Below are 19,495 nucleotides of genomic sequence, written 5' to 3' on the forward strand. Positions count from 1 at the left end.
GTCTGAAAATGTCCTTCACAAGATACAGAATGTAACATCAGACAATTTGGACGCGTAGCTGTTGACTTTCCTATTGTACAAGTGATTTGAGTTTCATCTCCGATGATCAAATTATTGACATGTGAATTCCCATGATAGTGGCATGCTGAAGAGCCGCGCAAGAAGGACCGAATGCTTGGTGCTGGTATTGACGGTCCCTTGTAACTTTATCTTATGGAATTTGGATTGAAGCAAATGAGCGAGTGTATCATAGCTATCATTTGATCTTTTCGCGTTATGGATTAAAGCATGGAGAGGGTGAAAGGAGGCAAAGAAAATGTATATAAACCATAGATATGGAACTTGAGAGGATACGACTGATCACCATTCTTCTTACTTCTTGTATATAGCCCTCTTCTGTATCCGGGTCATCATGATGAACTCAAAATCTTTCTTGTCGCTTGGAATCTATCTCCTTTCAATCCTGACTACTATAAATGCTCAATACTCCCTCGCGGCTACATATAACGCAGCCAACTTCTTCGATGACTTCACATTCTTTACTGCAGCTGATCCAACAGAAGGCTATGTGGTTTATGAGCCACTCGTCGCTGCTGAAGAAGCCGGTCTAGTATCGACAGAAAATAATCAGGTATACTTAGGAGTGGATCATACGACACTTAATCCGAGCGGAGGACGAGAAAGTGTGCGATTAACCAGCAACCAAGCATGGGGTGAAGGTATGAAGACCATCCACATAGATGGAAAGGAAGCTGACCAGAAAAGGCGTCTTCATTGCAGATATTGAGCATATGCCCGGTGGCGTTTGTGGTATATGGCCTGCATTTTGGATGTTTGGTCCAAATTGGCCAAATAGTGGGTTAGTCTTCATTGTCTGCAAGTTGGCAATAAGATTACTTAAAAATAAAGCAGAGAAATCGATATTATCGAGGGAGTCAACCTTGGAACAACTAATACGATAACACTTCACACCGCCGCTGGCTGTACGGTGAGCAACGCCAATTCACAAAGTGGAACGACCGCCTTAACGACAAACTGTAATCAAGACAATGCAGGCACTGGATGCGGTGTTGCTACATCGGTATGTCAATATTGAATCACGATGCTTTGGATGTACTAACCACAGAAATTAGAACACCAATAATTACGGCACCGGCTTCAATGCAATTGGTGGTGGCGTTTATGCAATGCAATGGGCTACCACTGGCATTTATGTCTGGTTTTGGCCTCGAGGTTCTATTCCAGCTGATATTACTGCTAACGATATTGATGTCAGCTCTTGGGGAACCCCCTTGGCAACCTTCAGTGGTAGTGGATGCAATTTTGACAAGTCTTTTGCAAGTCAAAATATCGTCTTTGACACCACGTTCTGCGGGGTGTGGGCAGGAGCTGTTTGGTCTTCAGGATCTTGTGCTAGTGCAGCTTCGACTTGTCAAGCTTATGTTGCGCAGAACCCCAGTGCATTCACTAATGCATATTGGTTGATAAATTATGTTCAGGTTTGGCAGTAGAAGACGATGGGAATCGGCGGTTTTTATTTGGATGTGGAAGATTTGAACGACTCTGCACAAAGTTTCCTGTAAATACTATTGTAAACAATTTCAATATTTTCTTGGGCATCGGGAACTGGCTTTATGAGCAATGACTTGCAAGTGGTCTATCACCAACCTCAAGAGGGCTTGAAAACTGTGAATTGGCCATGTCATCCAGCGAGGTTATCTCTTTTTCCAATCAATTACCTTATCTCTCCAGAACTGATTTTTTTCGTACCTTAAGTCTAATTCCGTCCCTTGCGAGGTGAAGATTTCTCTACTGTATCTCAGGAGTTGGTGAACCGCGCGGCTTGGATTTTGATCCTAGACGATACTCGACGCTCGGGACAAGTATTGGCCACGCCTAAAAGAGCACAGTTCTCACCCGGAACTCACAAGTCTAAAGATCATTTCTGATATTCGAAGGCATTCACAAAAGCTAGACTTATCACCAGACAGTCTTTGAGAATATGGAGATATTGCCCTCGTAGCGAGCACATTTAACAGCTCAATGACCGTGATCTCGAAAACTAGAAGTGTGACTTCATGTTCAGTCTCCAATGCCGTTCCTGCTGCGTAGAATTAGATAAGACGATGTAAAGGATATTCCATTTCCATCAATTATCTTTCGCGACGTTGAGAGAAGGTTTGGCTTCTGAGCTTGTTTTGTGGAGCTCATTCCGGGGGCTTGCAAGGTCAGATTGCCGTTGATATCCCTAAACCCACAGTGTGCATCACACTTGCAATCGGTAACCACGTCGCTCGAAAATCAACTGTAGTGTTCCTTCACAATGACCGCAAAAAATGCTATAATTCATCGAATAGATATCGGCTTTAACTAGCAATTCAAAACAAAGATCTACTGATGTCACTAAGCGTGTTCGTAGAACGCGCCTGGGTGCAGTCTATATCACAACAATCTAAATGCTGGCTGGCTGTGAGAATTTGCTTCGCAGAATCCTCACGGTAAGAGGAGCAATGCATGAAAACGGAGGCTTGTTTTTGGGAACTCTTTTATCAAATTGGCTTGTGGGACATGTAAAAAACGTTTGACTTGAGCCAACAACGCGAAAGCCGAACCACCATCGATGTATCGTACTTTTCGCAATATATAACAATAAAAGAGACACAAAGGGCAGAATGAAAGAAAATAGCTATTAGATTGATTTGTGGAGGTTGTGAATATATGTCTAGCATTGAGCAGCAGGTCATTAGTTTATACAGTGCAGTGGAACATCTTGGCGATTGCCTAATCTCAATGTATTACCTATGAACTACAATCAACAATCAACAGTTACTATGCGTCATTCATCTTTCTCTCGGCTCGCAAGTATCTTCTTATACGCTTCACAACTCAAGCGAATCCCTTCCTCCAAACCTACTTTTGCTTCATATCCTAGGAATCGTTTCGCTTTTTCGCCACTCGCATATCTAACAGCACAAGCATCATTCACAGTGCCTCTACTCAAAGTAGGTTCTTTTGACCCAATTAACCACGAGGCACCTTCTGCCAAAAGGCCGGCTACCCAAGCTAGACCTCCCGGTATCGTCACTTCATAAGGTGGAATATGCCCGAACTCCTTCCATACAGCTATGCTAAAATCGCGAAATGTGATTGGCGTGTTGTTTTGTATAAAGAAGATTTCACCGGCAGCGGTTGGCGTGTTTGAGCGGAGATTTTCAGCTGCAAGCACATGAGCATCCGCGACATTTGTAACGTAGGTGATATCCCAGAGATTATCGGCTGATCCAATAATGAAGGGGGTCTCTCCTTTTGCTATACAGGCATGTATAGGGGGAATGAGCTGTTTGTCACCCGGGCCCATGATGACTGATGGTCGAAGGATGCATGTTGAGAACGTAGTGGAATTTGCTGCTAGAACAATTCTTTCTGCCTCTGCCTTTCATTCATATCAGTAAATTGACTTCCCACGTTGAGATTTCACTACCTTTGATTCCCCATAGATCGATGACCTTTTCGCGGTTGGCCATCGCTCATCAATGTTTGGATAAGGATGCGCCCAATCATCAACCACAGAGCAACAGCTACTCGTGTAAATGAATACGCCTACCCCAGAATCTCTCGTGGCATTCAAGACATTACGAGTTCCCTCGACATTCACATTTAGTATTATCTTCTCCATCCTGCGGTGGTATCTTTCGCCCAACGGAGGAATTATTCCGGCTGTATGAATAACGACGTCCGGCTTAGTTTGGTGAAGGACGCCTCTTAGCCCCCTCGTATCCAGAATATCGCATGCTACAAGGCTGATATTTGGTGAGTGATTCACATTCTTTTTCCATTCGAAGATATCATCACCAATATCCAAGATTTTGATCATACTAGAAGGGTACCTTTTGTGCAGTGCATCGACAATGGCCGAGCCAACAAAGCCGAGGCCACCGGTGACTAGGACGCTTCGGATCACCATATTGTAAGCTTGTTGATTTAGGTGATACGAAGACAATATCAGAGAAATTTTGTGCTGGCAAGGGAAAAAGTTATCAGCTTGTGTGATGAAGATCGTCATCTCTACATGATAGTCATACCTTTCCTATCGGAGATAGCTCCAAGTCCATTTTCTACTACCGATATTCGAAGACTTCTGAAGAGCCCAATTGAGCTTCGTTCCAAGATCAATCCCTTGTGAAGAGTATCAATGAACCTTATTTCGGGAAATTTCTATCACTGGCTTTGAAATAAAGCTTCGCACACTACTGATATATCCAACTAGACAAGAATAAATGGTCGTCGTGCTCTATAGTTGTATTTACAAACACTAAAATCTCGCCCGGCCTTTCAATTTTTGCAATACATCATCAATGCTTGTGTGATTAGATGTTTGATTCCATGACATGCCGGCTAGTTATCTTTCTAGGTGATGATATTCGCATCTTATATCTAATCCCAGCTCATGGACAACGAAAAGTATGTTCTAGACGGTCCCCCACAACAGGGGGCTGATCGTGGACTAGCGGAGTGCAATGCTTGTTGCAGAGTCAAGCCTCGTAATTCGTCAACTAAATCCCTGACAAATTCCAGCCACACACTAAACTATGACTAATGCGAATCTTTGCGCCACAACCGTTCTTCAAACTACGTTCACTCGACTTTTCATCTGACGTTTCTCAATGTTCAACATCAGAATGCAATCCGCTCAATTCCCTGTACGACGTCGGACAATTCACATAAAAGGAGGGACCACAGGCTCAATGCAATATGACCCCTAATAGTATCAGAGATGACGGAGATCATCTTCTTTCCGATGATACGATATCTCACACGAGCATTGGAAAAAGATCTCGTGACCAAATGGAGCGACCACACAAGATACCAAACTCTATCAAGTCATGTAATGAATGTAGGCAGCAGAAAGTAAGTATTCGCGACATCTTGTGTAGCTATTTTTCTAACTCATACCCCTAGCTTGGATGTAATGTTGAAAAGGACCCCTTCAAGCCTTGTTGCAGATGTACCCGTCTTGGTATCGAATGCAAATTAGACTCTGATTTCAAAAGAGTGGCAAAAAGACAGTACGTTAACATCATAGCTCATCTTTGGGTGATATAGCACTGATGAATATGCAGCAAACATGCGGAAATGCAGAAGGAAATAGAGGAGCTAAAAGAATTGGTCGCAAAACAAGCAGCACTACTTGCTGTAGCAAACTCCCCTGATAATTTTGGAAAGGAGAACAACGCGTCGTCTTCTACAGACTCGAAACCAAAAGATCAAAGGATTGATGATATTTTAGTATCCGGTGAACAACTTGCTTTTCTGTTCGATCAGTTGAGTCTCTCTTCATGTGGTAGCTGCCCCGAAACTCAAGCTCATTCTTCCCGTGCAGGTACTTTTCGCGATATCACCATATATGTCCCATTCTTGATCCTAGTCAAACATGTGATCAGACCTTTGCTCAAGACCCAGTACTTGGATGGGGAATTGTCCTTGTATCAGCTAGACGTTACCCCCAAGATCCTACCTTGGTACTCAACTTGTCGAAAGCATACATGAAATCTTTGTGGAACTCTATATCTGATATGCCTCAAAGATCATCATCTATAAAAGCTCTGGCATTATTATGTACTTGGCCTGTACCTTTGATACGAGGTTTCACCAAAAGTAGAAATGATAAAGCTTCAGCTACTATGGGACTGAGTGAATTAGATCCGACCTGGATGTTGAGTGGAATCATGATGCAAATTTCTCTCCAAACTGGAATGCATCGACCCCGTCATGCACAAGATTTTCTTAAGCAGACAAGAGATGTCTCGGACGCTGAATTGAGTGATAGGAAATTGACATGGGCGTTATGTAACATTGTCTCCCAGAGGTTTGACTCCAATACTATTATCACGGATTGAGGAACTAATATAATATTCAGTGTTTCGACTGCAAATGGCCAACCTACAATAACCATCTATGATTGGGGACTAGGAGATGGCCTTGAACAAGATTCCGAAATTCTTCCACCAGGCATTAAACAACGGTTAAAAATTGAGAAATTTTGTCAGAAAGTCTCGAAAACATTATATGGAAATAGCTCTGAGATGACAGGAGTCTTATCTAACATCGATGAACAAATTTCAGTAACTAATATGCTCGAACATCAATACCAACAATTAGAGTCCGAGAGTGTTACGTTCTCATGTAAGTACCTTCTTTGGCAATAATTCTTTCTTATCCATACGGCTCACAATTCTAGCACTTAATAAGCTATATTTACTTGCCGCTCGACTTCATTTGCACACCTTTGCTTTTTATGTCCCCGAATTCTCACCAAACCACTTAACCGCCATTTCTTCGGCATACAATTCTGCCACAAGATTTATTCAAGCACTTCTGGACTACGATCTTCATTCCGAAGCAATCCTTCCTTATTGCTCGTATTACATCCTCAAAAATCTGATATGCGCATCGTGTGTTCTCCTAAAGATATTAAACACCACATATGCCATGCAATTCGATAGTACGCAAGGGAGATCCCTCTTCAATGCCGCGATCTTGGCGTTGAGATCTACAAGCTTAGCTACAAATGACTTTTCGGATCGCATCGCTGAGGCACTGGCCAGAATGTGGAGGAGTGCTGGGTCAGGGGATTTGAACCGAAGGCGCGAGGACTTTTCCCCTATAGATATAAAAATTCAATCTAGAATGTCTATAAGCCATGTTCATGATTGCTTTCTACGTTGGAGAAAAACAATTAATCCCCCAGCGACTGTAAAAACTAGCAAGTTCTCCCCAACCCCACCTCTCCATTTCCCTCGTTCCAATTTCTTCAATTCTAACTCCCGGATAGTCCCAGATACCAATAGCAATGGCCCCATGAATAGTTCCGATACCTCATACAACAATATGAATGGTGATGTTATGCAACAAGATCAAAACGCCACTGCAACCTATTTCCAGCCTGGATCTTTAGAAGAAGCGATGAATTTTCCACCTATGATTGCGGATTTTGATTTGCTGAATTCACTGGATTGGAATTTCGATGAGAATTTACTTGCCACTTGGACATGAGTGAGTACGCTCGCCGTGTGATGGCGTATCTATACAAAAATCACTCTTGGGACTCTCCACTGCGATGAAGATGCAGGTGTCAGCTTCCGAGTCAATTCGAAGAGCTGTAGGAACTGGTTCCGGCTTCATGTTTAGGATAAGATGAGTGCATGGGGAGGCCGAGGACTTTGATAGCTCAAGGGTTATCATCTAATATATGGGAAGATAAGGAGTGAACGAATGGAGGTGGCATCATGGAATAATCTCCAAGAACTTCTACTATTACCTGTCCGGACTTTAAATTTATATCCACAAAAGTCGCGGATTCAAGACACCGCGAAGTACGAGCCGAGAAATTGCTCCATTGTTATCATTTGATTGGCAGTCACATATTCAAAAATTCAAACAAATATAATCATAATCCCTGAACATGTGTAAAATCGTTGTTTTATTTCTCGCAGATCGCTTATTGATTGCATTCCACACCGAGTCCTCGTTTTCCCACCCCATAAATCCCACTCTTAGAATTTTGACCCATTCCTATTCAGTCTTCTCTTTCTCATTGAAGTAAGAATCACAACGCCAATATATAACACCCCCATAAACGCAGCGATAACTGCATAAGCTATTTCGCCGTTCCGTGTATTGGCAGCCAGCTGCAATCCCAATCCACCATTAATCACAGCCAGGACAATTAATATCCTACCATACCATAAATGGATATGCCCAAACATTCCTCGTTTTTGAGCTCGCATATATCTCCAGTGATGGATGAGTCCGAGAAATGGTTGGATGAAGAATAAAACAACTAATATGATACCGAAGATCATGTGGGTTGTATTTGATATCTATGGATTGTGAGCTGGGAATTTTTCAAGAGAGAAAAGAGAAAAATAAGAAACTTACAGTTTTCCCTAGAGATGGAGTAACAGCAGCACCTGTGACAGCTGCGGAATCAGAACCCGATGATCCAGAATTAGAATTAGACCCAGACCCAGACCCAGAATCCGAAGTCGAAGTAGGACGGCCAAACCCCCCAGTATAAGTGCCAGTAGCAGTAGCCCAAGGAGGTGTACCCGTAAACGTGCTGCTTCCAAAACTTCCAAACTGTCTCTTCGCGATTTCATCAATGACAATACGTTTTGCGAGTGTTGTTGATTCGCCAAATGAGCCATACTTTAATCCTGCAAGTTTGATTCCCAAGCCTAGACCTACAACCAAGAAGGAAAAGGACAAAATTTGGAGAATGGCGTGGAGCCAAGGTCGACCAAAAACTCGCATGGAAAGTGCGCCAAGAGGGAATAGTAACACTACTGTTATTCCCATGATGATTCCATGTGCCATGTCATATGTTTGAATGGGAGAAAGTCCACTGGAGCTAGAAGAACTGGATGAGCTTGACGAGCCCGTGGAGTTACCACTGGAAGAAGTCGTAGCTGCAGAAGTCGAAGTGAAAGGATTCGAATCAGATTCCAACTGAGCTTGCGACAGGTCAAAAGTAAATGATTTATGGTTAGATCCCGAATGTTGTCTAATGGATGTCGAAGTATCGGTAGTATCAAGAGCAGAGCCAGAATTCCATGCTGCTATCCAATTTGAAGATGTGGATGTTGTGGATGATAATTTAGAGCTACAACTTGTGCAGAGAACATTGGCGACCATGTTTCCATCCACAATGCCACTTCCGGAAAGTAATTCGACGGTTATGCTACTGTCATACTTCGGTTCGACCTGTCCGGTTCCTTTTCGAGGAGACAGCGTCACATTGCCAGTACCATCGGAATACATAACGAAGATGGTACTTCCGGACATTTGGGAACCTATGCCAAGAGCAACCCATTGATATGAGGTTGGTGCCGTGAGTTGAAAGTAGACATTGTTTGAATTACTTGAAGAGATTCCGACAGAGTAAGAGGGACCACCAGAAGTAGCAGAATATGTTGCGAGAGAATAAGCAGTGGGGACTACGATATAAGTCAGTGATCTCTACTCCAGTCAGGCTTTGGGTGGTACATACCGATGCTTATGATCGAGGCTAGGAACGAGACAAAATTAATTAGCTTCATGTTAAATATTCAAATGTATTTCATCACAGTATCGATTTCAATATTGTATCAAAGATAGGTTCATTATTCAATAAGGGGGACTACGGGGTTTTAACATCGAAAATGTTTGAGGATGCCGAAGAAGCAAAATCATAATAAAAGGAATTTCTACAAACTGCTTACGAAATGGCGTCCGCAGCTTGATTCCTTATGCAAGTTCAACCAACCAAAATCAATTGAATAAACAACTGCAGTTGAAACAGATCCCGCATCTAAGCTTACCTTCCCGCATCATCGTATTGGTAGTACAATTATAGTTTTACATGTAGATTTAGCATCATAGACGTGCAATCAAAACTTTGATGTGTTCTTAAAAAAGCGCTAATCTCAGACATCCTCTGATAAACTGATAGATCTACAGGACGTGCGTGATTTTTAGTATGCCAGATTCCCATTTTAACATTGTCATAGAGATCCCGGACGGTCAATGCTCTTGTCAGAAGTTTGGTGGAAGTTTGAGTTGTAGGAACAGTCGATTCAGCCAAGTGAATTTGGTATTTATTCGGCTCATGTGGTGTTTTGTGTGGAAAATCGTAATGATATGGATGGATAAGAAATATTGATTGCGCGTCCATGCGTATGCCAAGTAATTGTGAGGTATACCGGTAAGGCTGGGACGTGATACCGAGTATCAGTGGGAAACGCAACACAGAAGACTGTACTATGTAAATGGGGCTGATATGTCGGGGTTTTGTAATGGGGAAGTCCGATTCCACCTTGTGTGCGGATACAGAGCCCTGTGTCCGGACAAATAGATTCAAGTCTTTAGCGGGGCAATGTTTTTTATGGAATTAGAAATCAATAGCTACAAAGAAACATGAAGTATCGAGCTTTAAAAGTAAAGAGATGATTGGCGGAATGAAAAATCGAGATACATCAGTGAAACACATGGCCAATATGGTGCTTTGATATTTACGACAACGCAGAACAAAAATAATAGAACATAACCATGGATGCACACGCTGAAAAAGCAAAAAAAATAAAATAACAATTAATAGTATTCAATGACGTATCTCACTGGAGATCCCAAAAACACGGCTGCTCTCGCAAAACTTCATGCCCGATGCCCTGGACGCAACCCGAATGCTCTTCTCTAAAATTGATGTTGCAACTTCCCTATCCGCTGTAGGTTTATCGCTAGCGACCATACCCAATACATCGTAAGCATTCGGTTTCCTATGGCTCCACTAAGTTCATCAAGCCTCTCTCTAAACGCGCGAGATCCAATGCCGCATTCTGAAAGGCGCGAAGTGCGGGCCATTGAATCCAATTTGAATGAAAGGCTCGAATATTTACTGGGCTTTTCTTCAAAAAGAAAAAGAAAAGAAAAGAAAAGGACTATGCTATTAGCAATCTGTTGCCTCGAAAAATTCGATTTTCTGGGACTCTGTCGTGCTTCTTCCGCAGCCAACCTATTGCACCGAGTGACCTCAAAGACTGCGTGGATCTCATGTTTTCATGAGCTTTTCCGAATCTTCTGTCTTCCAAAATTTTACCCAATAACCGTCTTAACTCGGACTAAGAACTCAGTATTCCCTCCTTTCGAAACGCCCAGAAATTCGCTCCAACTCTTTCATAAGAGAATCCAACGATTCGCTTGCTCTCCTGGCATTGTCTTCGTCCACTTTTTTCTTATATTCCGTCTCTCTTGCTTCCGCATTCTTTGCGGCTTCGCTTTCGCTCGATCCCTTCCTATAGGAATAGCGTCTTTCTCGCTTCCCCTCGTATGTATATTTACCCGATGCCTTTGATGTTTGAGATCCCGCGTTACTTGATACTTTCTCATACCGACGATCGTAAACATTTCGTTGGTCTTTATCAGATAGCACCTCGTACGCGGTTCTGACCTTGCAATAAATTAGCATTTAAGATCCTTTCTGGGTTCCCCTATTGTTAGACGAGAAATATTCAACCTTTATAAATTCATTCGTTGGCCCACCATTGTTTTTGTCAGGGTGGTACGTTTTAGCCAAAGCGAAGAAAGCATTTTTTATATCTTGCGCAACAGCATTGCGAGAAATTCCAAGAGCTGCGTAGTGATCTGGTATTAGTTGATCCATACTTCAAATCTGGGGAAAGGATCGCTTTGGGGTATTCATACTCCCATTGTGGGCATGGCCCACTCTTGCCTGCACTTTAGGATGCTTGTCGTGACCCGCAATTCTGCATAAGGGTGTGGCCAAATGTTACGTGTCAGTGCTTCATTGCAATAGAAAAAGTTTTAATGAGGTAGCAAACATAACCAAGGCGGTTTGATAGCAATTCCACATGTTAATGTGCAAAGTTCCTGAGAAAGCAGTGAACTCAAAATGCAGGGGAACTGTGTCAGCTCATGACTGCATTAGATCTAGGATATAAGACACAATAATGCCGCTTGATAAACGGCATATGATCAGAATGAGTCGTGTATGAAGTGATAGAATTTACCCAGAACTAGGAAGATTTTCATTAGCCTACCATAGCATATGAAACCATCTCCATTACTTTATATTAAGAAGATGCACAAGCTCTTCGTCTCTTTAAAAGCTTGTGATGTCACTCTAATCACTTTTGTTCTTTCAAAATTGCAAGACTTCCTGGAGGGCACCTACGTGAATATTTGAGAGTAAACTTGCTTCCATATCTCGAGGCCGTAGAGAGTCTTACGAATGATTAAGACATGGAATGCTCATGCCTAGTACCATAACATGAGGGTGAGTTTTCTAGGTTTGTAGCTTCTGCTGTATATCTTAACTTGTTCCCGTTCTCCCTCTGTCGAGTCTCGGCACTTTCGGCGAATAATTGCGAGAATGCGACAGCTGAGTTGAGTGCTTTGGGAGGTCCGCTTGCAACCATTTTGTGGCCTTCTTCTAGAGAGACCCCTAAATTTTGGCTTCGTGTGCCTTTTACAATTCACACTGGATCTGTAGCCATTTTGCGGTGGAATATTAGGGTCTCCAAGCGACAACCTATTCTGAGCAAAGTGTCGCTTCATTCATTATCTCCATTCTGAGTCGCCAAGAATTTCAAGGTCATTATTCCATGCCCAACAAATGTTCTGGCTGCAATCACTTGTAGGCTCGAAATCGTAGAGGAATGATTGCGCATCAAGGAGATGCGTTGCCCGCACTTGCATATCAGCTCATACCGAGATATACTCTGGAACTTCGCATAAAGGAATTCGCATTGCCAAACATAGCAGAGAGAGGAATTCCGGCGCAAGTTGTGGCACACCTTCTAACGACTACCAATGGAGAGTTTTATCGCTTCAACCATAACGCTCACAGCCCTCGCTGGTAATGTGCCACAGCTAGCTCGATCGAGATCGATGAATTTGAGGTAGGTAGTTTCTGCTTGGGAAGAAGCTGTGGCCGTATGCCGTTTGACATATTGTTGATTAAGTTGTCTCTGAAGGTAAGATTTGATAATTGTATCTCGCACTGTAATTGATCGGGGTTCGCAATGAAAGGGAAACACGACGAGAGGGATTTATCTCATAAGAGAAGCTACGAATGAAATGCATAAGGGGTCTTGACGAACTTTGAAACCGAGAGGAACTCGGGGAGCAAAGGGATGCTTATTAGCATCAAACATCGTTCAAATAGAGATCGTTTTGAAATATAGCATTCAATCTATCATTCCAGCCGGAGTTAGGATTCACAGCACCGACATTGATTACTAAGCGATAACTCCAACATCCCAACAATGCTATCATCGTGCACAACAACCAAAAAGTCATCGAGACAATCATGGCCAGCCAACAACCTACAAATGCCTTGGGAATTTCTCCTCCACTAATAAACTCAGCCAATCCTGTAAGTATATCTCCCTGCCACTGAGTTTCATCTCCGTAACAGAACGCCGGGGTTTTCTGTTCTATCTTGAATGAATGGCACTGTGACAACAGTGTTACTGATAGCGGCTTCGTGCTCTTTCTAAAGATACAAGTTGGATGTGCTTCGCAAGTGGGAAGCAATAATCTTATAAGGGTGCCATAAAGTTCTAGGAGCTCATTGTTATCACTAGTGGGCAACAAGTAAATCCGACCTCCTCGTCCTCTACAGCTGCCCTCATACCGGTGCAGTTACTGTCAGAACTTCGCTTTTAAATCCGTTTCCACACAACTCGGAATTACACCAATATACATTCTTTGATCCTAAATCCAATTCCACCAGCGCCACAATTTTCGAGGGCCGAAGTAAGGTCATTCCAGGCGAGACAAATAGCCTAAACACACTCGGTTATTCTCCTACATCCTTAGACTCATACTTGGAAATTCTGCTTGAGCTCGCGCAAGATGAGAACCTTCAACAACTTACTTCTAAACCATGGATAGTTTCCGTTACCGGCTCGGCTGAAGAGGTTGGTGAATGCTATGAGCATATTTTGCGGCAACATGGAAAAGCCAATTTGAATCTTATGATGGAAATCAACCTTTCATGCCCTAACATTGTGGGAAAGCCCCCTCCTGCATATGATGGAGAAGCAATGGCTTCGTACATAAAAGTCATAAAAAGAATGAAAACAGGGACAACCAACAGAATTCATGTGGGCATCAAGACTCCGCCGTACACGTATTCCGAGCAATTTAAGAACTTGGTTTCAGCGCTGGAATTCGGAGCCTTACCTTCTGGTGAAAATGCCATATCGTTTATCACCACAACCAATACTCTCGGTTCATGTTTGATCGTAGATGACCTGGGTAATCCTGCGCTAGGTTCTTCAAACGGTGAAGGTATTGGCGGAATGGCTGGCGATGCATTACATCCCATTGCATTAGGAAATGTCAAAACAATCCGGAGAATGCTAGATACATCACCCTTGGAACACATGAGGAATATAGAGATTATTGGCGTTGGAGGTGTGAAAGACAGCGCGGGATTCAGCAGGATGCGTAAAGTCGGAGCGTCAATAGTGGGGGTGGGGACGGCATTGGGAAGAGAAGGAGTAGATATCTTTGAGCAGATTCTTTCTGGGTTGGCAGAATAACTTTGAATGATAAGAGGGGACTCACATTCAAAGGCAAGTATTCTCTACCATCAAAATAAACATTGCCGCCATCTACGATACCTCAAATGGATCGTCCAAGACTAGCAGATTTTCTAGGCATTCATGAGTTCTACCTTGTTGCTCTCGTGCCCGTGAGGTGCTCCATGTATCATTCTCGCTGAGACGACAAGAAAATTTTGGAAGTAAAGATTATAGTTTCTCATTGAATGGCTTAAAAAAATGATTATGGTAAATATGGCATGTAGCTTTCAAAGCACTTTTCCGTTTCCTTTTCTTATCTTAAAGATCAATGTAGGCATGCTATAGTGACGCTCAAACACGGAACTCATCCCACCACCTATCTTCATCTTTTAATTGGCCATTCTCATCAAACTCAACTCCCTCACTCTTCAACAGTCCCAACTTTTCATTTTGATTAATACCAGACGGGGCATTCTGCGCTTCGCCCTTGAATCCCCCGATTGCCTATCGTTGATCAACTCATCAGCCCCGTGAAAAACTCATGATCAGATTGAATAGACTAGTAAAGAGTTCTTACCCCATCAGCACAGATAATTCGATGACATGGGACCTGCGGAGCATAAGGATTTCGTTTCAAAGCCCCTCCAACTGCACGGGGGGCGGTCGAGAGAGCTTTGGCAAGAGAGGCATAAGACGAGACTTTTCCTGCAGGAATCTGGAGGAGAAGAGTGTAGACTTTCTGTGGATTCAGAGTTAGAAATATGATCAACAAATTTTGCTGAAACATACTCGTTGGAAATCTGTGATACCTGTCATAGTGAGATTACTTGAATCGGATAGAGAGCTCGTTTTCGCCATTGCTGCACAGACAAGCTTATGAGTTCCGGTATTCGATGTGACAAATTCTTGACTTTTGAATTGGATTTGTGATTCTCAAAAATATGAATCTTGGTCTTTGTACATCGAATATAACTTGTGGAAGTGCAAGACAAGAGTCTCTTAGTGGCTTAGATTCGACCGCAGACTTATCTTATTCACCCACTGCTTTTGAAACAGATCGGACCTGTTTACTGCAATGTCTGCAAGTAATGAAGATATTTTGAAGAGGAAAGTCTATTCATCTGAAGAAAGAAAAATAGGCAGATATACATATGAACGGTCTTGGCAACAAGTGGAGGAGGATGGAAGGTTCTCATTGGTCACTTCTATCACAGTGATTGATGAGTCATCTTTCCAGTCAACGACACCTCGTGATTCTCTCGTTATTGGGTTGAGGATATATCACTACGGATCCTAATCTACTCAATCAAAGTCGGGACAATGTATCTTATCATCAATTATCATTATGGGCGAAGAGTCAGTTAAGATGACGAACAAGCATCTCTTCCTTACTTCAACTCAACGCTACCAAGCACTCCTATCTCGCGATCCTCTGTCGCATTCTTCATTCATTTATAGTGTGATCACGACCAAAATATATTGTCGTCCCACTTGCCCTTCACGTCTCGCACGTCGTGCGAATATTGTTTTCCATGAAACTGCGGAAGATGCGGAGAAGGATGGATTCAGGGCTTGCAGGAGATGTCGGCCTGACATTGATGAATCGCGGGTCAAGAATGAAACAGATCGGGGACCAAAGCGAAAGAATAGCGCTTCTCCGAACGTAAAAGTCAGATCCAACGCTGATGATTTAGGTGAAATGGGAAGGGGTAGAAGGATGGTCGACACGGCCATGAGGTTGATTGAGAGCGAGCTGGCGAATGGTGACCAGAAATGGACGACAAAGAGAATGGCAAAGGAAGTAGGACTGACCGAAAGTCACTTCTGTAGGGTATTCAAGAGAGAGACAGGTGGAACTTTGGGAGAGTACAGGGCCAAACTCATCGGGCAACAGTTGGTGGAAATGACCCAGGGCAATGAGATGACTGACGGTTGGAATTTACTCGCGGACACTGAACTGGTGTTCAATTGGAAGAATTCCTGGGATGAAATTGGCGACATGAACAACTCAGATACCAAAATTTCGTCTCTTGGTATTCACTCGACCAGCTTATCTGACATTCATGTAGACGATGGAATGGAATTTTTGAACCTGGAGTGCTGTGGAGATTGATTGAAAATTCAAATCGCCTAGGACCGACCACAAACACCTATATCATGAGTATCCATTCTTCCGAAAAATCACAATATCATTTTTCGGATTCGGACGATTTCTTTCATCGGTCTTTTTCTTTAAGTGTCAGATGGACCCAAATGGGAACAGCAGAACTTCAATTTCAACCATGTACCGGCAATTGCTAGCATAGATTCGAGGTTTAAACGTCAGTATACATTGGCTTGAATCGGATCCTATATATTACCATTACGATCCTTTCCATCGCCCAAAGAAATGCAAACGCAGCACACCGGGGTGGCACGCTTACCATCGTATGTGTATGAGTATAGCTCTGGGTAATGCTACTAGAAGAACGCCCTTGATGTTGGGCAAAGCCTTCATTACGCGTTAAGATTATTTTTTTTACTGTCTCGTGCAGCATGTCTCGTGCTCCGAGTATTCGACGTGGACCGCTTTTGGGATTGTCATCGGCGCTGTCAGTGTCGTTGCAACCTCTTATGATTTTCCAACTTTCTATTCCTTTGTTTTAGGAAACAGTCCTGCATATCATTGATTGTACTATTGGAATGGCTGGAAAACTGAAATATTTGAGGCTACTGATTACGTATATGAAAATCCCAAAAAAATATGTATGACCCCAAATAATTTCCAAAACATCAGCTGTTTGTGGGATAAACAAACAAAAGAAATCTCTTCTACATATCCTCCGGGACACCATAAGAACAAGCTGAAGCCTCCAATAACTGCGACAATTGTCGAAAAATGTCGAATCTTCAAACTTGGAATCCGTCCCAAACATACAGAACAGACAATCGTAATTAGGTTCTCAACAAGCCAAAATCCTCGTCACTGCCATTGGGTTCCATCGGTATGGAAAAAATTAGGCTGAAGATCCCTCGTAAAAGGACTGCGCAGAAAAAGGTTAGCTTTAGCTCAGCTACATTAGAGGGAAACAAAATAGGAAAGCACAAACATCATCTTGTCTAGTCGGAGCTTGAATCAATCTATCCAAACATTCTCTTGAATCGACAGATAGATTCTTTGAATCGGGGTTGATGACTGCCCAATCACAATCCAATTTCATGTTGAAGAAGTGATAGATCACTTTAGGAACATCTTTGCAAAATCGCAGACCAACTTTGTCATCATATGCATAGGCATATGAATTCTTGCATCGTTTTGAGAAGTGTTGGCTAGATGCTCGGCACTGGTTGTGATTGTAGGCCCCTCTGCAGCATGCCGCATCAGTATTGTAAATCTTGCAATCGGAGGCGCAACCCGCATGATTTGACTCGTCGCCAAGGAAAACCTTGTGAGTATTTGGACACCAATCACCAGTTGGGTCTTCGGTGCAGCCGTAAGGAAGGCATTCGTAGTTCTCAGGAACGACGATCATTGGGGTCGTATAGCCATCTACCAGGCTGTGATCCATGTGAGCTCCACCATCGTGTACATGGCCATTACCCTTTGGGTTAAATGTCGCTTCGTTGATGTTGTAGATGTCACCATTCTCTCTGTAGCGAAAACCTTCGCTGTCACATCGGGTACCGTTGTCATTGCAACCATATTGGACAATATCCCGTCTGGTGTAAGCGGTACCCTGGGCCCAGAACTTCTCAGTATTTCCTTCAACTAAGACCTCGCCCGGCTTTATCTGTGGACGTTCCGGTTTTCCCGAGGTTCTCAATGGCACAGGAACATAGGCATGATTGTAAAGTACGCCTTCTAAGAAAAGCGCCTGCTGTGTCGCGCCAACATTTACATATACATGAATTGGACCTTGAGAGGTGAATGTAAGGTTCCCCTTAATTTTATGGAATTCATCCATATTTGCGATATTGGCAAGGTATGGCGCGGAAGATACCCCGTTTGCGAAGAACGGAAAGTTGGTGGGAATTCTTGCTGGATCTTGAGCTTTACCGCATTCCATGAGGAGCGGAAACGCGATGAAGGGGCCTAAAATTCTCATCTTGTACGGTTAAGATCCTATATTCTGTCAGTCATGAACAATTAAATTGTGGATTACGTAGATATCCAGCATAAGTTACGACCTCTAGAGGCCCAACCATTTCGCTGTAACTATGAATGAGAAATTTGGGGACACTGACAACTATTTTTGCAAATGAGCCTTTTTGACGATTGTACTGATCTTTGCCTTCGGATGCAAGCTTCTAAGTCTCAAGTGAGGAGGGAGAGAGGGGGTGGCTCTTTTATACACACGCTATTTAAGAGAGAGAATGCAAACGTCATTTGACATCTGGCAAATCGCTCATTTTTACCGCCGAGATACTCAAGACTATCGAAATTTTCAAGGCCAGATTTCTAGTCTCTAGTTAGCTCTTCATTAGTTGTTGTATCATTTTCTTGACGATCCATTCTTGCAGTCTCATGGTCTCGCCTCGTCTCATCGCATTTAGACTTCGACCATCACTCTTTTGAAGCTTTCAAAGTAGCTTATATTGGTCATAATTTAATTGATATTCGAATTGTTAGCAAGCCAGCAAGCCCTAGCCTCTATCTTCAGTTGCGAAGCTCAAGTAGCTACGGTTGGCCAATAGCACCAATCCTCGTGTAGATCGGGAATCAAAAATGTTGTGCAGAAAGAAAAGATCCATTCTTTTATTCAGAGGTATACTATTGTGTACATTGTTTGGAAACCGTGTTATCTGTCACCTAGATTGCTCGTTCTCTTTCTCTTTTCTTTTTTTCCACCTTCCCTCTTTCCTCACTTCTTTGGATTTACGGGTGGGCGGGAAGAACACTTCCTTTTTTTAGTGTTAGATTACATGTTGCCATTCAAGTATAGATGAATTAATCATTTACTACTGGAAGTAAATTGTTTGCTCATTCTTATGTCACTTAACTTCTCTTGTGACTATAATTTACGACGAGAGACTGAAATTGGCGATTGAAGGTTGGAATTATGTGAATTTGAGATGGATTCTATATATAGAATCAGTTGACAAGAGACTCGATTCATTTCTATTTTCGTAAACTAAGAGTGTTCTTTTGCACTTCTAATAACGCTTGGCCATTGTTAGCCAGTGGCTTGTACCAGCAAAACATTTAATCTGGAACTAGGAATGTAGCCATCATTAATAATAAGGTTTTTAGACAAGAAAAAGAACTGCCATTTCTGATTACTAACCATCCAAATGTCATTTAAAAAGAGCAGACATGCTTCGAATCATATTGTCCAGCATTAGCTGCTCATTATTGGATCATAAAATCCAACTTTTTGTTCAACAACTCGATTGCGGAGGTAACTATTAATTTCCCTAACTTTCAATCT

At 42.6% G+C, this 19,495-nt stretch overlaps 9 protein-coding genes across 13 annotated transcripts; 4 read left to right on the top strand and 5 right to left on the bottom strand.

Annotated features, from left to right (window-relative positions):
• The first annotated feature begins 88 nt into the window (after positions 1-88).
• Positions 89-1,619, top strand: BCIN_16g04060 (hypothetical protein). 4 transcript variants are annotated; one of them, XM_001547751.2, is made up of 4 exons: positions 89-719; positions 766-859; positions 913-1,081; positions 1,134-1,619. In XM_001547751.2, exons 1-4 carry the CDS (start codon positions 413-415, stop codon positions 1,509-1,511), a joined length of 948 nt encoding a protein of 315 aa, XP_001547801.1. In that variant the 5' UTR covers positions 89-412; the 3' UTR covers positions 1,512-1,619. The 4 variants fall into 4 exon arrangements, with proteins under 4 accessions (XP_001547801.1, XP_024553952.1, XP_024553953.1 ...); XM_024698135.1 differs by having other exon boundaries at positions 89-859; XM_024698136.1 differs by having other exon boundaries at positions 766-1,081.
• A 1,159-nt stretch (positions 1,620-2,778) lies between these two features.
• Positions 2,779-4,004, bottom strand: BCIN_16g04070 (hypothetical protein). The gene is made up of 2 exons (XM_024698138.1): positions 3,482-4,004; positions 2,779-3,433 (listed from the first exon to the last, which is right to left on the bottom strand). The coding sequence occupies exons 1-2, from the start codon at positions 3,962-3,964 to the stop codon at positions 2,837-2,839; spliced, it is 1,080 nt and encodes a 359-aa protein (XP_024553955.1). The 5' UTR covers positions 3,965-4,004; the 3' UTR covers positions 2,779-2,836.
• Positions 4,005-4,653: 649 nt separating this feature from the next.
• On the top strand, positions 4,654-7,450 carry BCIN_16g04080 (hypothetical protein). Its single transcript, XM_024698139.1, has 7 exons — positions 4,654-4,908; positions 4,960-5,066; positions 5,121-5,321; positions 5,381-5,866; positions 5,918-6,183; positions 6,239-6,763; positions 6,833-7,450. Exons 1-7 carry the CDS (start codon positions 4,753-4,755, stop codon positions 7,051-7,053), a joined length of 1,962 nt encoding a protein of 653 aa, XP_024553956.1. The 5' UTR covers positions 4,654-4,752; the 3' UTR covers positions 7,054-7,450.
• Positions 7,451-7,465: 15 nt separating this feature from the next.
• BCIN_16g04090 (hypothetical protein) lies at positions 7,466-9,167 on the bottom strand. The gene is made up of 3 exons (XM_024698140.1): positions 9,050-9,167; positions 7,939-8,996; positions 7,466-7,880 (listed from the first exon to the last, which is right to left on the bottom strand). Exons 1-3 carry the CDS (start codon positions 9,096-9,098, stop codon positions 7,554-7,556), a joined length of 1,434 nt encoding a protein of 477 aa, XP_024553957.1. The 5' UTR covers positions 9,099-9,167; the 3' UTR covers positions 7,466-7,553.
• A 1,328-nt stretch (positions 9,168-10,495) lies between these two features.
• On the bottom strand, positions 10,496-11,986 carry BCIN_16g04100 (hypothetical protein). The gene is made up of 4 exons (XM_024698141.1): positions 11,729-11,986; positions 11,239-11,570; positions 11,051-11,166; positions 10,496-10,984 (listed from the first exon to the last, which is right to left on the bottom strand). Exon 4 carries the CDS (start codon positions 10,939-10,941, stop codon positions 10,711-10,713), a length of 231 nt encoding a protein of 76 aa, XP_024553958.1. The 5' UTR covers positions 10,942-10,984; positions 11,051-11,166; positions 11,239-11,570; positions 11,729-11,986; the 3' UTR covers positions 10,496-10,710.
• A 776-nt stretch (positions 11,987-12,762) lies between these two features.
• Bcura1 lies at positions 12,763-14,225 on the top strand. The gene is made up of 2 exons (XM_001547746.2): positions 12,763-12,931; positions 13,143-14,225. The coding sequence occupies exons 1-2, from the start codon at positions 12,866-12,868 to the stop codon at positions 14,103-14,105; spliced, it is 1,029 nt and encodes a 342-aa protein (XP_001547796.1). The 5' UTR covers positions 12,763-12,865; the 3' UTR covers positions 14,106-14,225.
• A 108-nt stretch (positions 14,226-14,333) lies between these two features.
• BCIN_16g04120 (hypothetical protein) lies at positions 14,334-15,209 on the bottom strand. The gene is made up of 3 exons (XM_001547745.2): positions 14,877-15,209; positions 14,665-14,826; positions 14,334-14,591 (listed from the first exon to the last, which is right to left on the bottom strand). Exons 1-3 carry the CDS (start codon positions 14,943-14,945, stop codon positions 14,439-14,441), a joined length of 384 nt encoding a protein of 127 aa, XP_001547795.2. The 5' UTR covers positions 14,946-15,209; the 3' UTR covers positions 14,334-14,438.
• A 145-nt stretch (positions 15,210-15,354) lies between these two features.
• BCIN_16g04130 (hypothetical protein) lies at positions 15,355-16,449 on the top strand. The gene has a single exon (XM_001547744.2). The coding sequence runs from the start codon at positions 15,433-15,435 to the stop codon at positions 16,198-16,200; it is 768 nt and encodes a 255-aa protein (XP_001547794.1). The 5' UTR covers positions 15,355-15,432; the 3' UTR covers positions 16,201-16,449.
• Positions 16,450-17,059: 610 nt separating this feature from the next.
• BCIN_16g04140 (hypothetical protein) lies at positions 17,060-18,781 on the bottom strand. Of its 2 annotated transcripts, XM_001547743.2 has the most exons (2): positions 17,177-18,781; positions 17,060-17,110 (listed from the first exon to the last, which is right to left on the bottom strand). In XM_001547743.2, the coding sequence occupies exons 1-2, from the start codon at positions 18,170-18,172 to the stop codon at positions 17,084-17,086; spliced, it is 1,023 nt and encodes a 340-aa protein (XP_001547793.2). In that variant the 5' UTR covers positions 18,173-18,781; the 3' UTR covers positions 17,060-17,083. The 2 variants fall into 2 exon arrangements, with proteins under 2 accessions (XP_001547793.2, XP_024553959.1); XM_024698142.1 differs by having other exon boundaries at positions 17,060-18,781.
• Positions 18,782-19,495: the final 714 nt, after the last annotated feature.

The sequence above is a fragment of the Botrytis cinerea genome, chromosome 16, assembly GCF_000143535.2.
Source record: "Botrytis cinerea B05.10 chromosome 16, complete sequence".
Taxonomy (NCBI): Eukaryota; Fungi; Ascomycota; class Leotiomycetes; order Helotiales; family Sclerotiniaceae; genus Botrytis; species Botrytis cinerea.

Excerpts from the sequence above, each read along its gene's own strand:
- BCIN_16g04060 (XM_001547751.2), top strand. The coding sequence starts at position 413 with ATGATGAACTCAAAATCTTTCTTGTCGCTTGGAATCTATCTCCTTTCA. Across the intron at positions 720-765 it reads CAACCAAGCATGGGGTGAAG|GCGTCTTCATTGCAGATATT; the intron begins GTATGAAGACCA and ends TGACCAGAAAAG. Across the intron at positions 860-912 it reads CCAAATTGGCCAAATAGTGG|AGAAATCGATATTATCGAGG; the intron begins GTTAGTCTTCAT and ends AAAATAAAGCAG.
- BCIN_16g04070 (XM_024698138.1), bottom strand. The coding sequence starts at position 3,964 with ATGGTGATCCGAAGCGTCCTAGTCACCGGTGGCCTCGGCTTTGTTGGC. Across the intron at positions 3,434-3,481 it reads CGATCTATGGGGAATCAAAG|GCAGAGGCAGAAAGAATTGT; the intron begins GTAGTGAAATCT and ends TATGAATGAAAG.
- BCIN_16g04080 (XM_024698139.1), top strand. The coding sequence starts at position 4,753 with ATGACCCCTAATAGTATCAGAGATGACGGAGATCATCTTCTTTCCGAT. Across the intron at positions 6,184-6,238 it reads CGAGAGTGTTACGTTCTCAT|CACTTAATAAGCTATATTTA; the intron begins GTAAGTACCTTC and ends TCACAATTCTAG. Across the intron at positions 6,764-6,832 it reads CCCAGCGACTGTAAAAACTA|TCCCAGATACCAATAGCAAT; the intron begins GCAAGTTCTCCC and ends ACTCCCGGATAG.
- BCIN_16g04090 (XM_024698140.1), bottom strand. The coding sequence starts at position 9,098 with ATGAAGCTAATTAATTTTGTCTCGTTCCTAGCCTCGATCATAAGCATC. Across the intron at positions 8,997-9,049 it reads AGCCTCGATCATAAGCATCG|TCCCCACTGCTTATTCTCTC; the intron begins GTATGTACCACC and ends CTTATATCGTAG. Across the intron at positions 7,881-7,938 it reads CTCCATCTCTAGGGAAAACT|ATATCAAATACAACCCACAT; the intron begins GTAAGTTTCTTA and ends CACAATCCATAG.
- BCIN_16g04100 (XM_024698141.1), bottom strand. The coding sequence starts at position 10,941 with ATGTTTACGATCGTCGGTATGAGAAAGTATCAAGTAACGCGGGATCTC.
- Bcura1 (XM_001547746.2), top strand. The coding sequence starts at position 12,866 with ATGGCCAGCCAACAACCTACAAATGCCTTGGGAATTTCTCCTCCACTA. Across the intron at positions 12,932-13,142 it reads TAATAAACTCAGCCAATCCT|TGGGCAACAAGTAAATCCGA; the intron begins GTAAGTATATCT and ends TGTTATCACTAG.
- BCIN_16g04120 (XM_001547745.2), bottom strand. The coding sequence starts at position 14,945 with ATGGCGAAAACGAGCTCTCTATCCGATTCAAGTAATCTCACTATGACA. Across the intron at positions 14,827-14,876 it reads GTATCACAGATTTCCAACGA|AAAGTCTACACTCTTCTCCT; the intron begins GTATGTTTCAGC and ends CTGAATCCACAG. Across the intron at positions 14,592-14,664 it reads GAATTATCTGTGCTGATGGG|GCAATCGGGGGATTCAAGGG; the intron begins GTAAGAACTCTT and ends GATCAACGATAG.
- BCIN_16g04130 (XM_001547744.2), top strand. The coding sequence starts at position 15,433 with ATGGGCGAAGAGTCAGTTAAGATGACGAACAAGCATCTCTTCCTTACT.
- BCIN_16g04140 (XM_024698142.1), bottom strand. The coding sequence starts at position 18,172 with ATGAGAATTTTAGGCCCCTTCATCGCGTTTCCGCTCCTCATGGAATGC.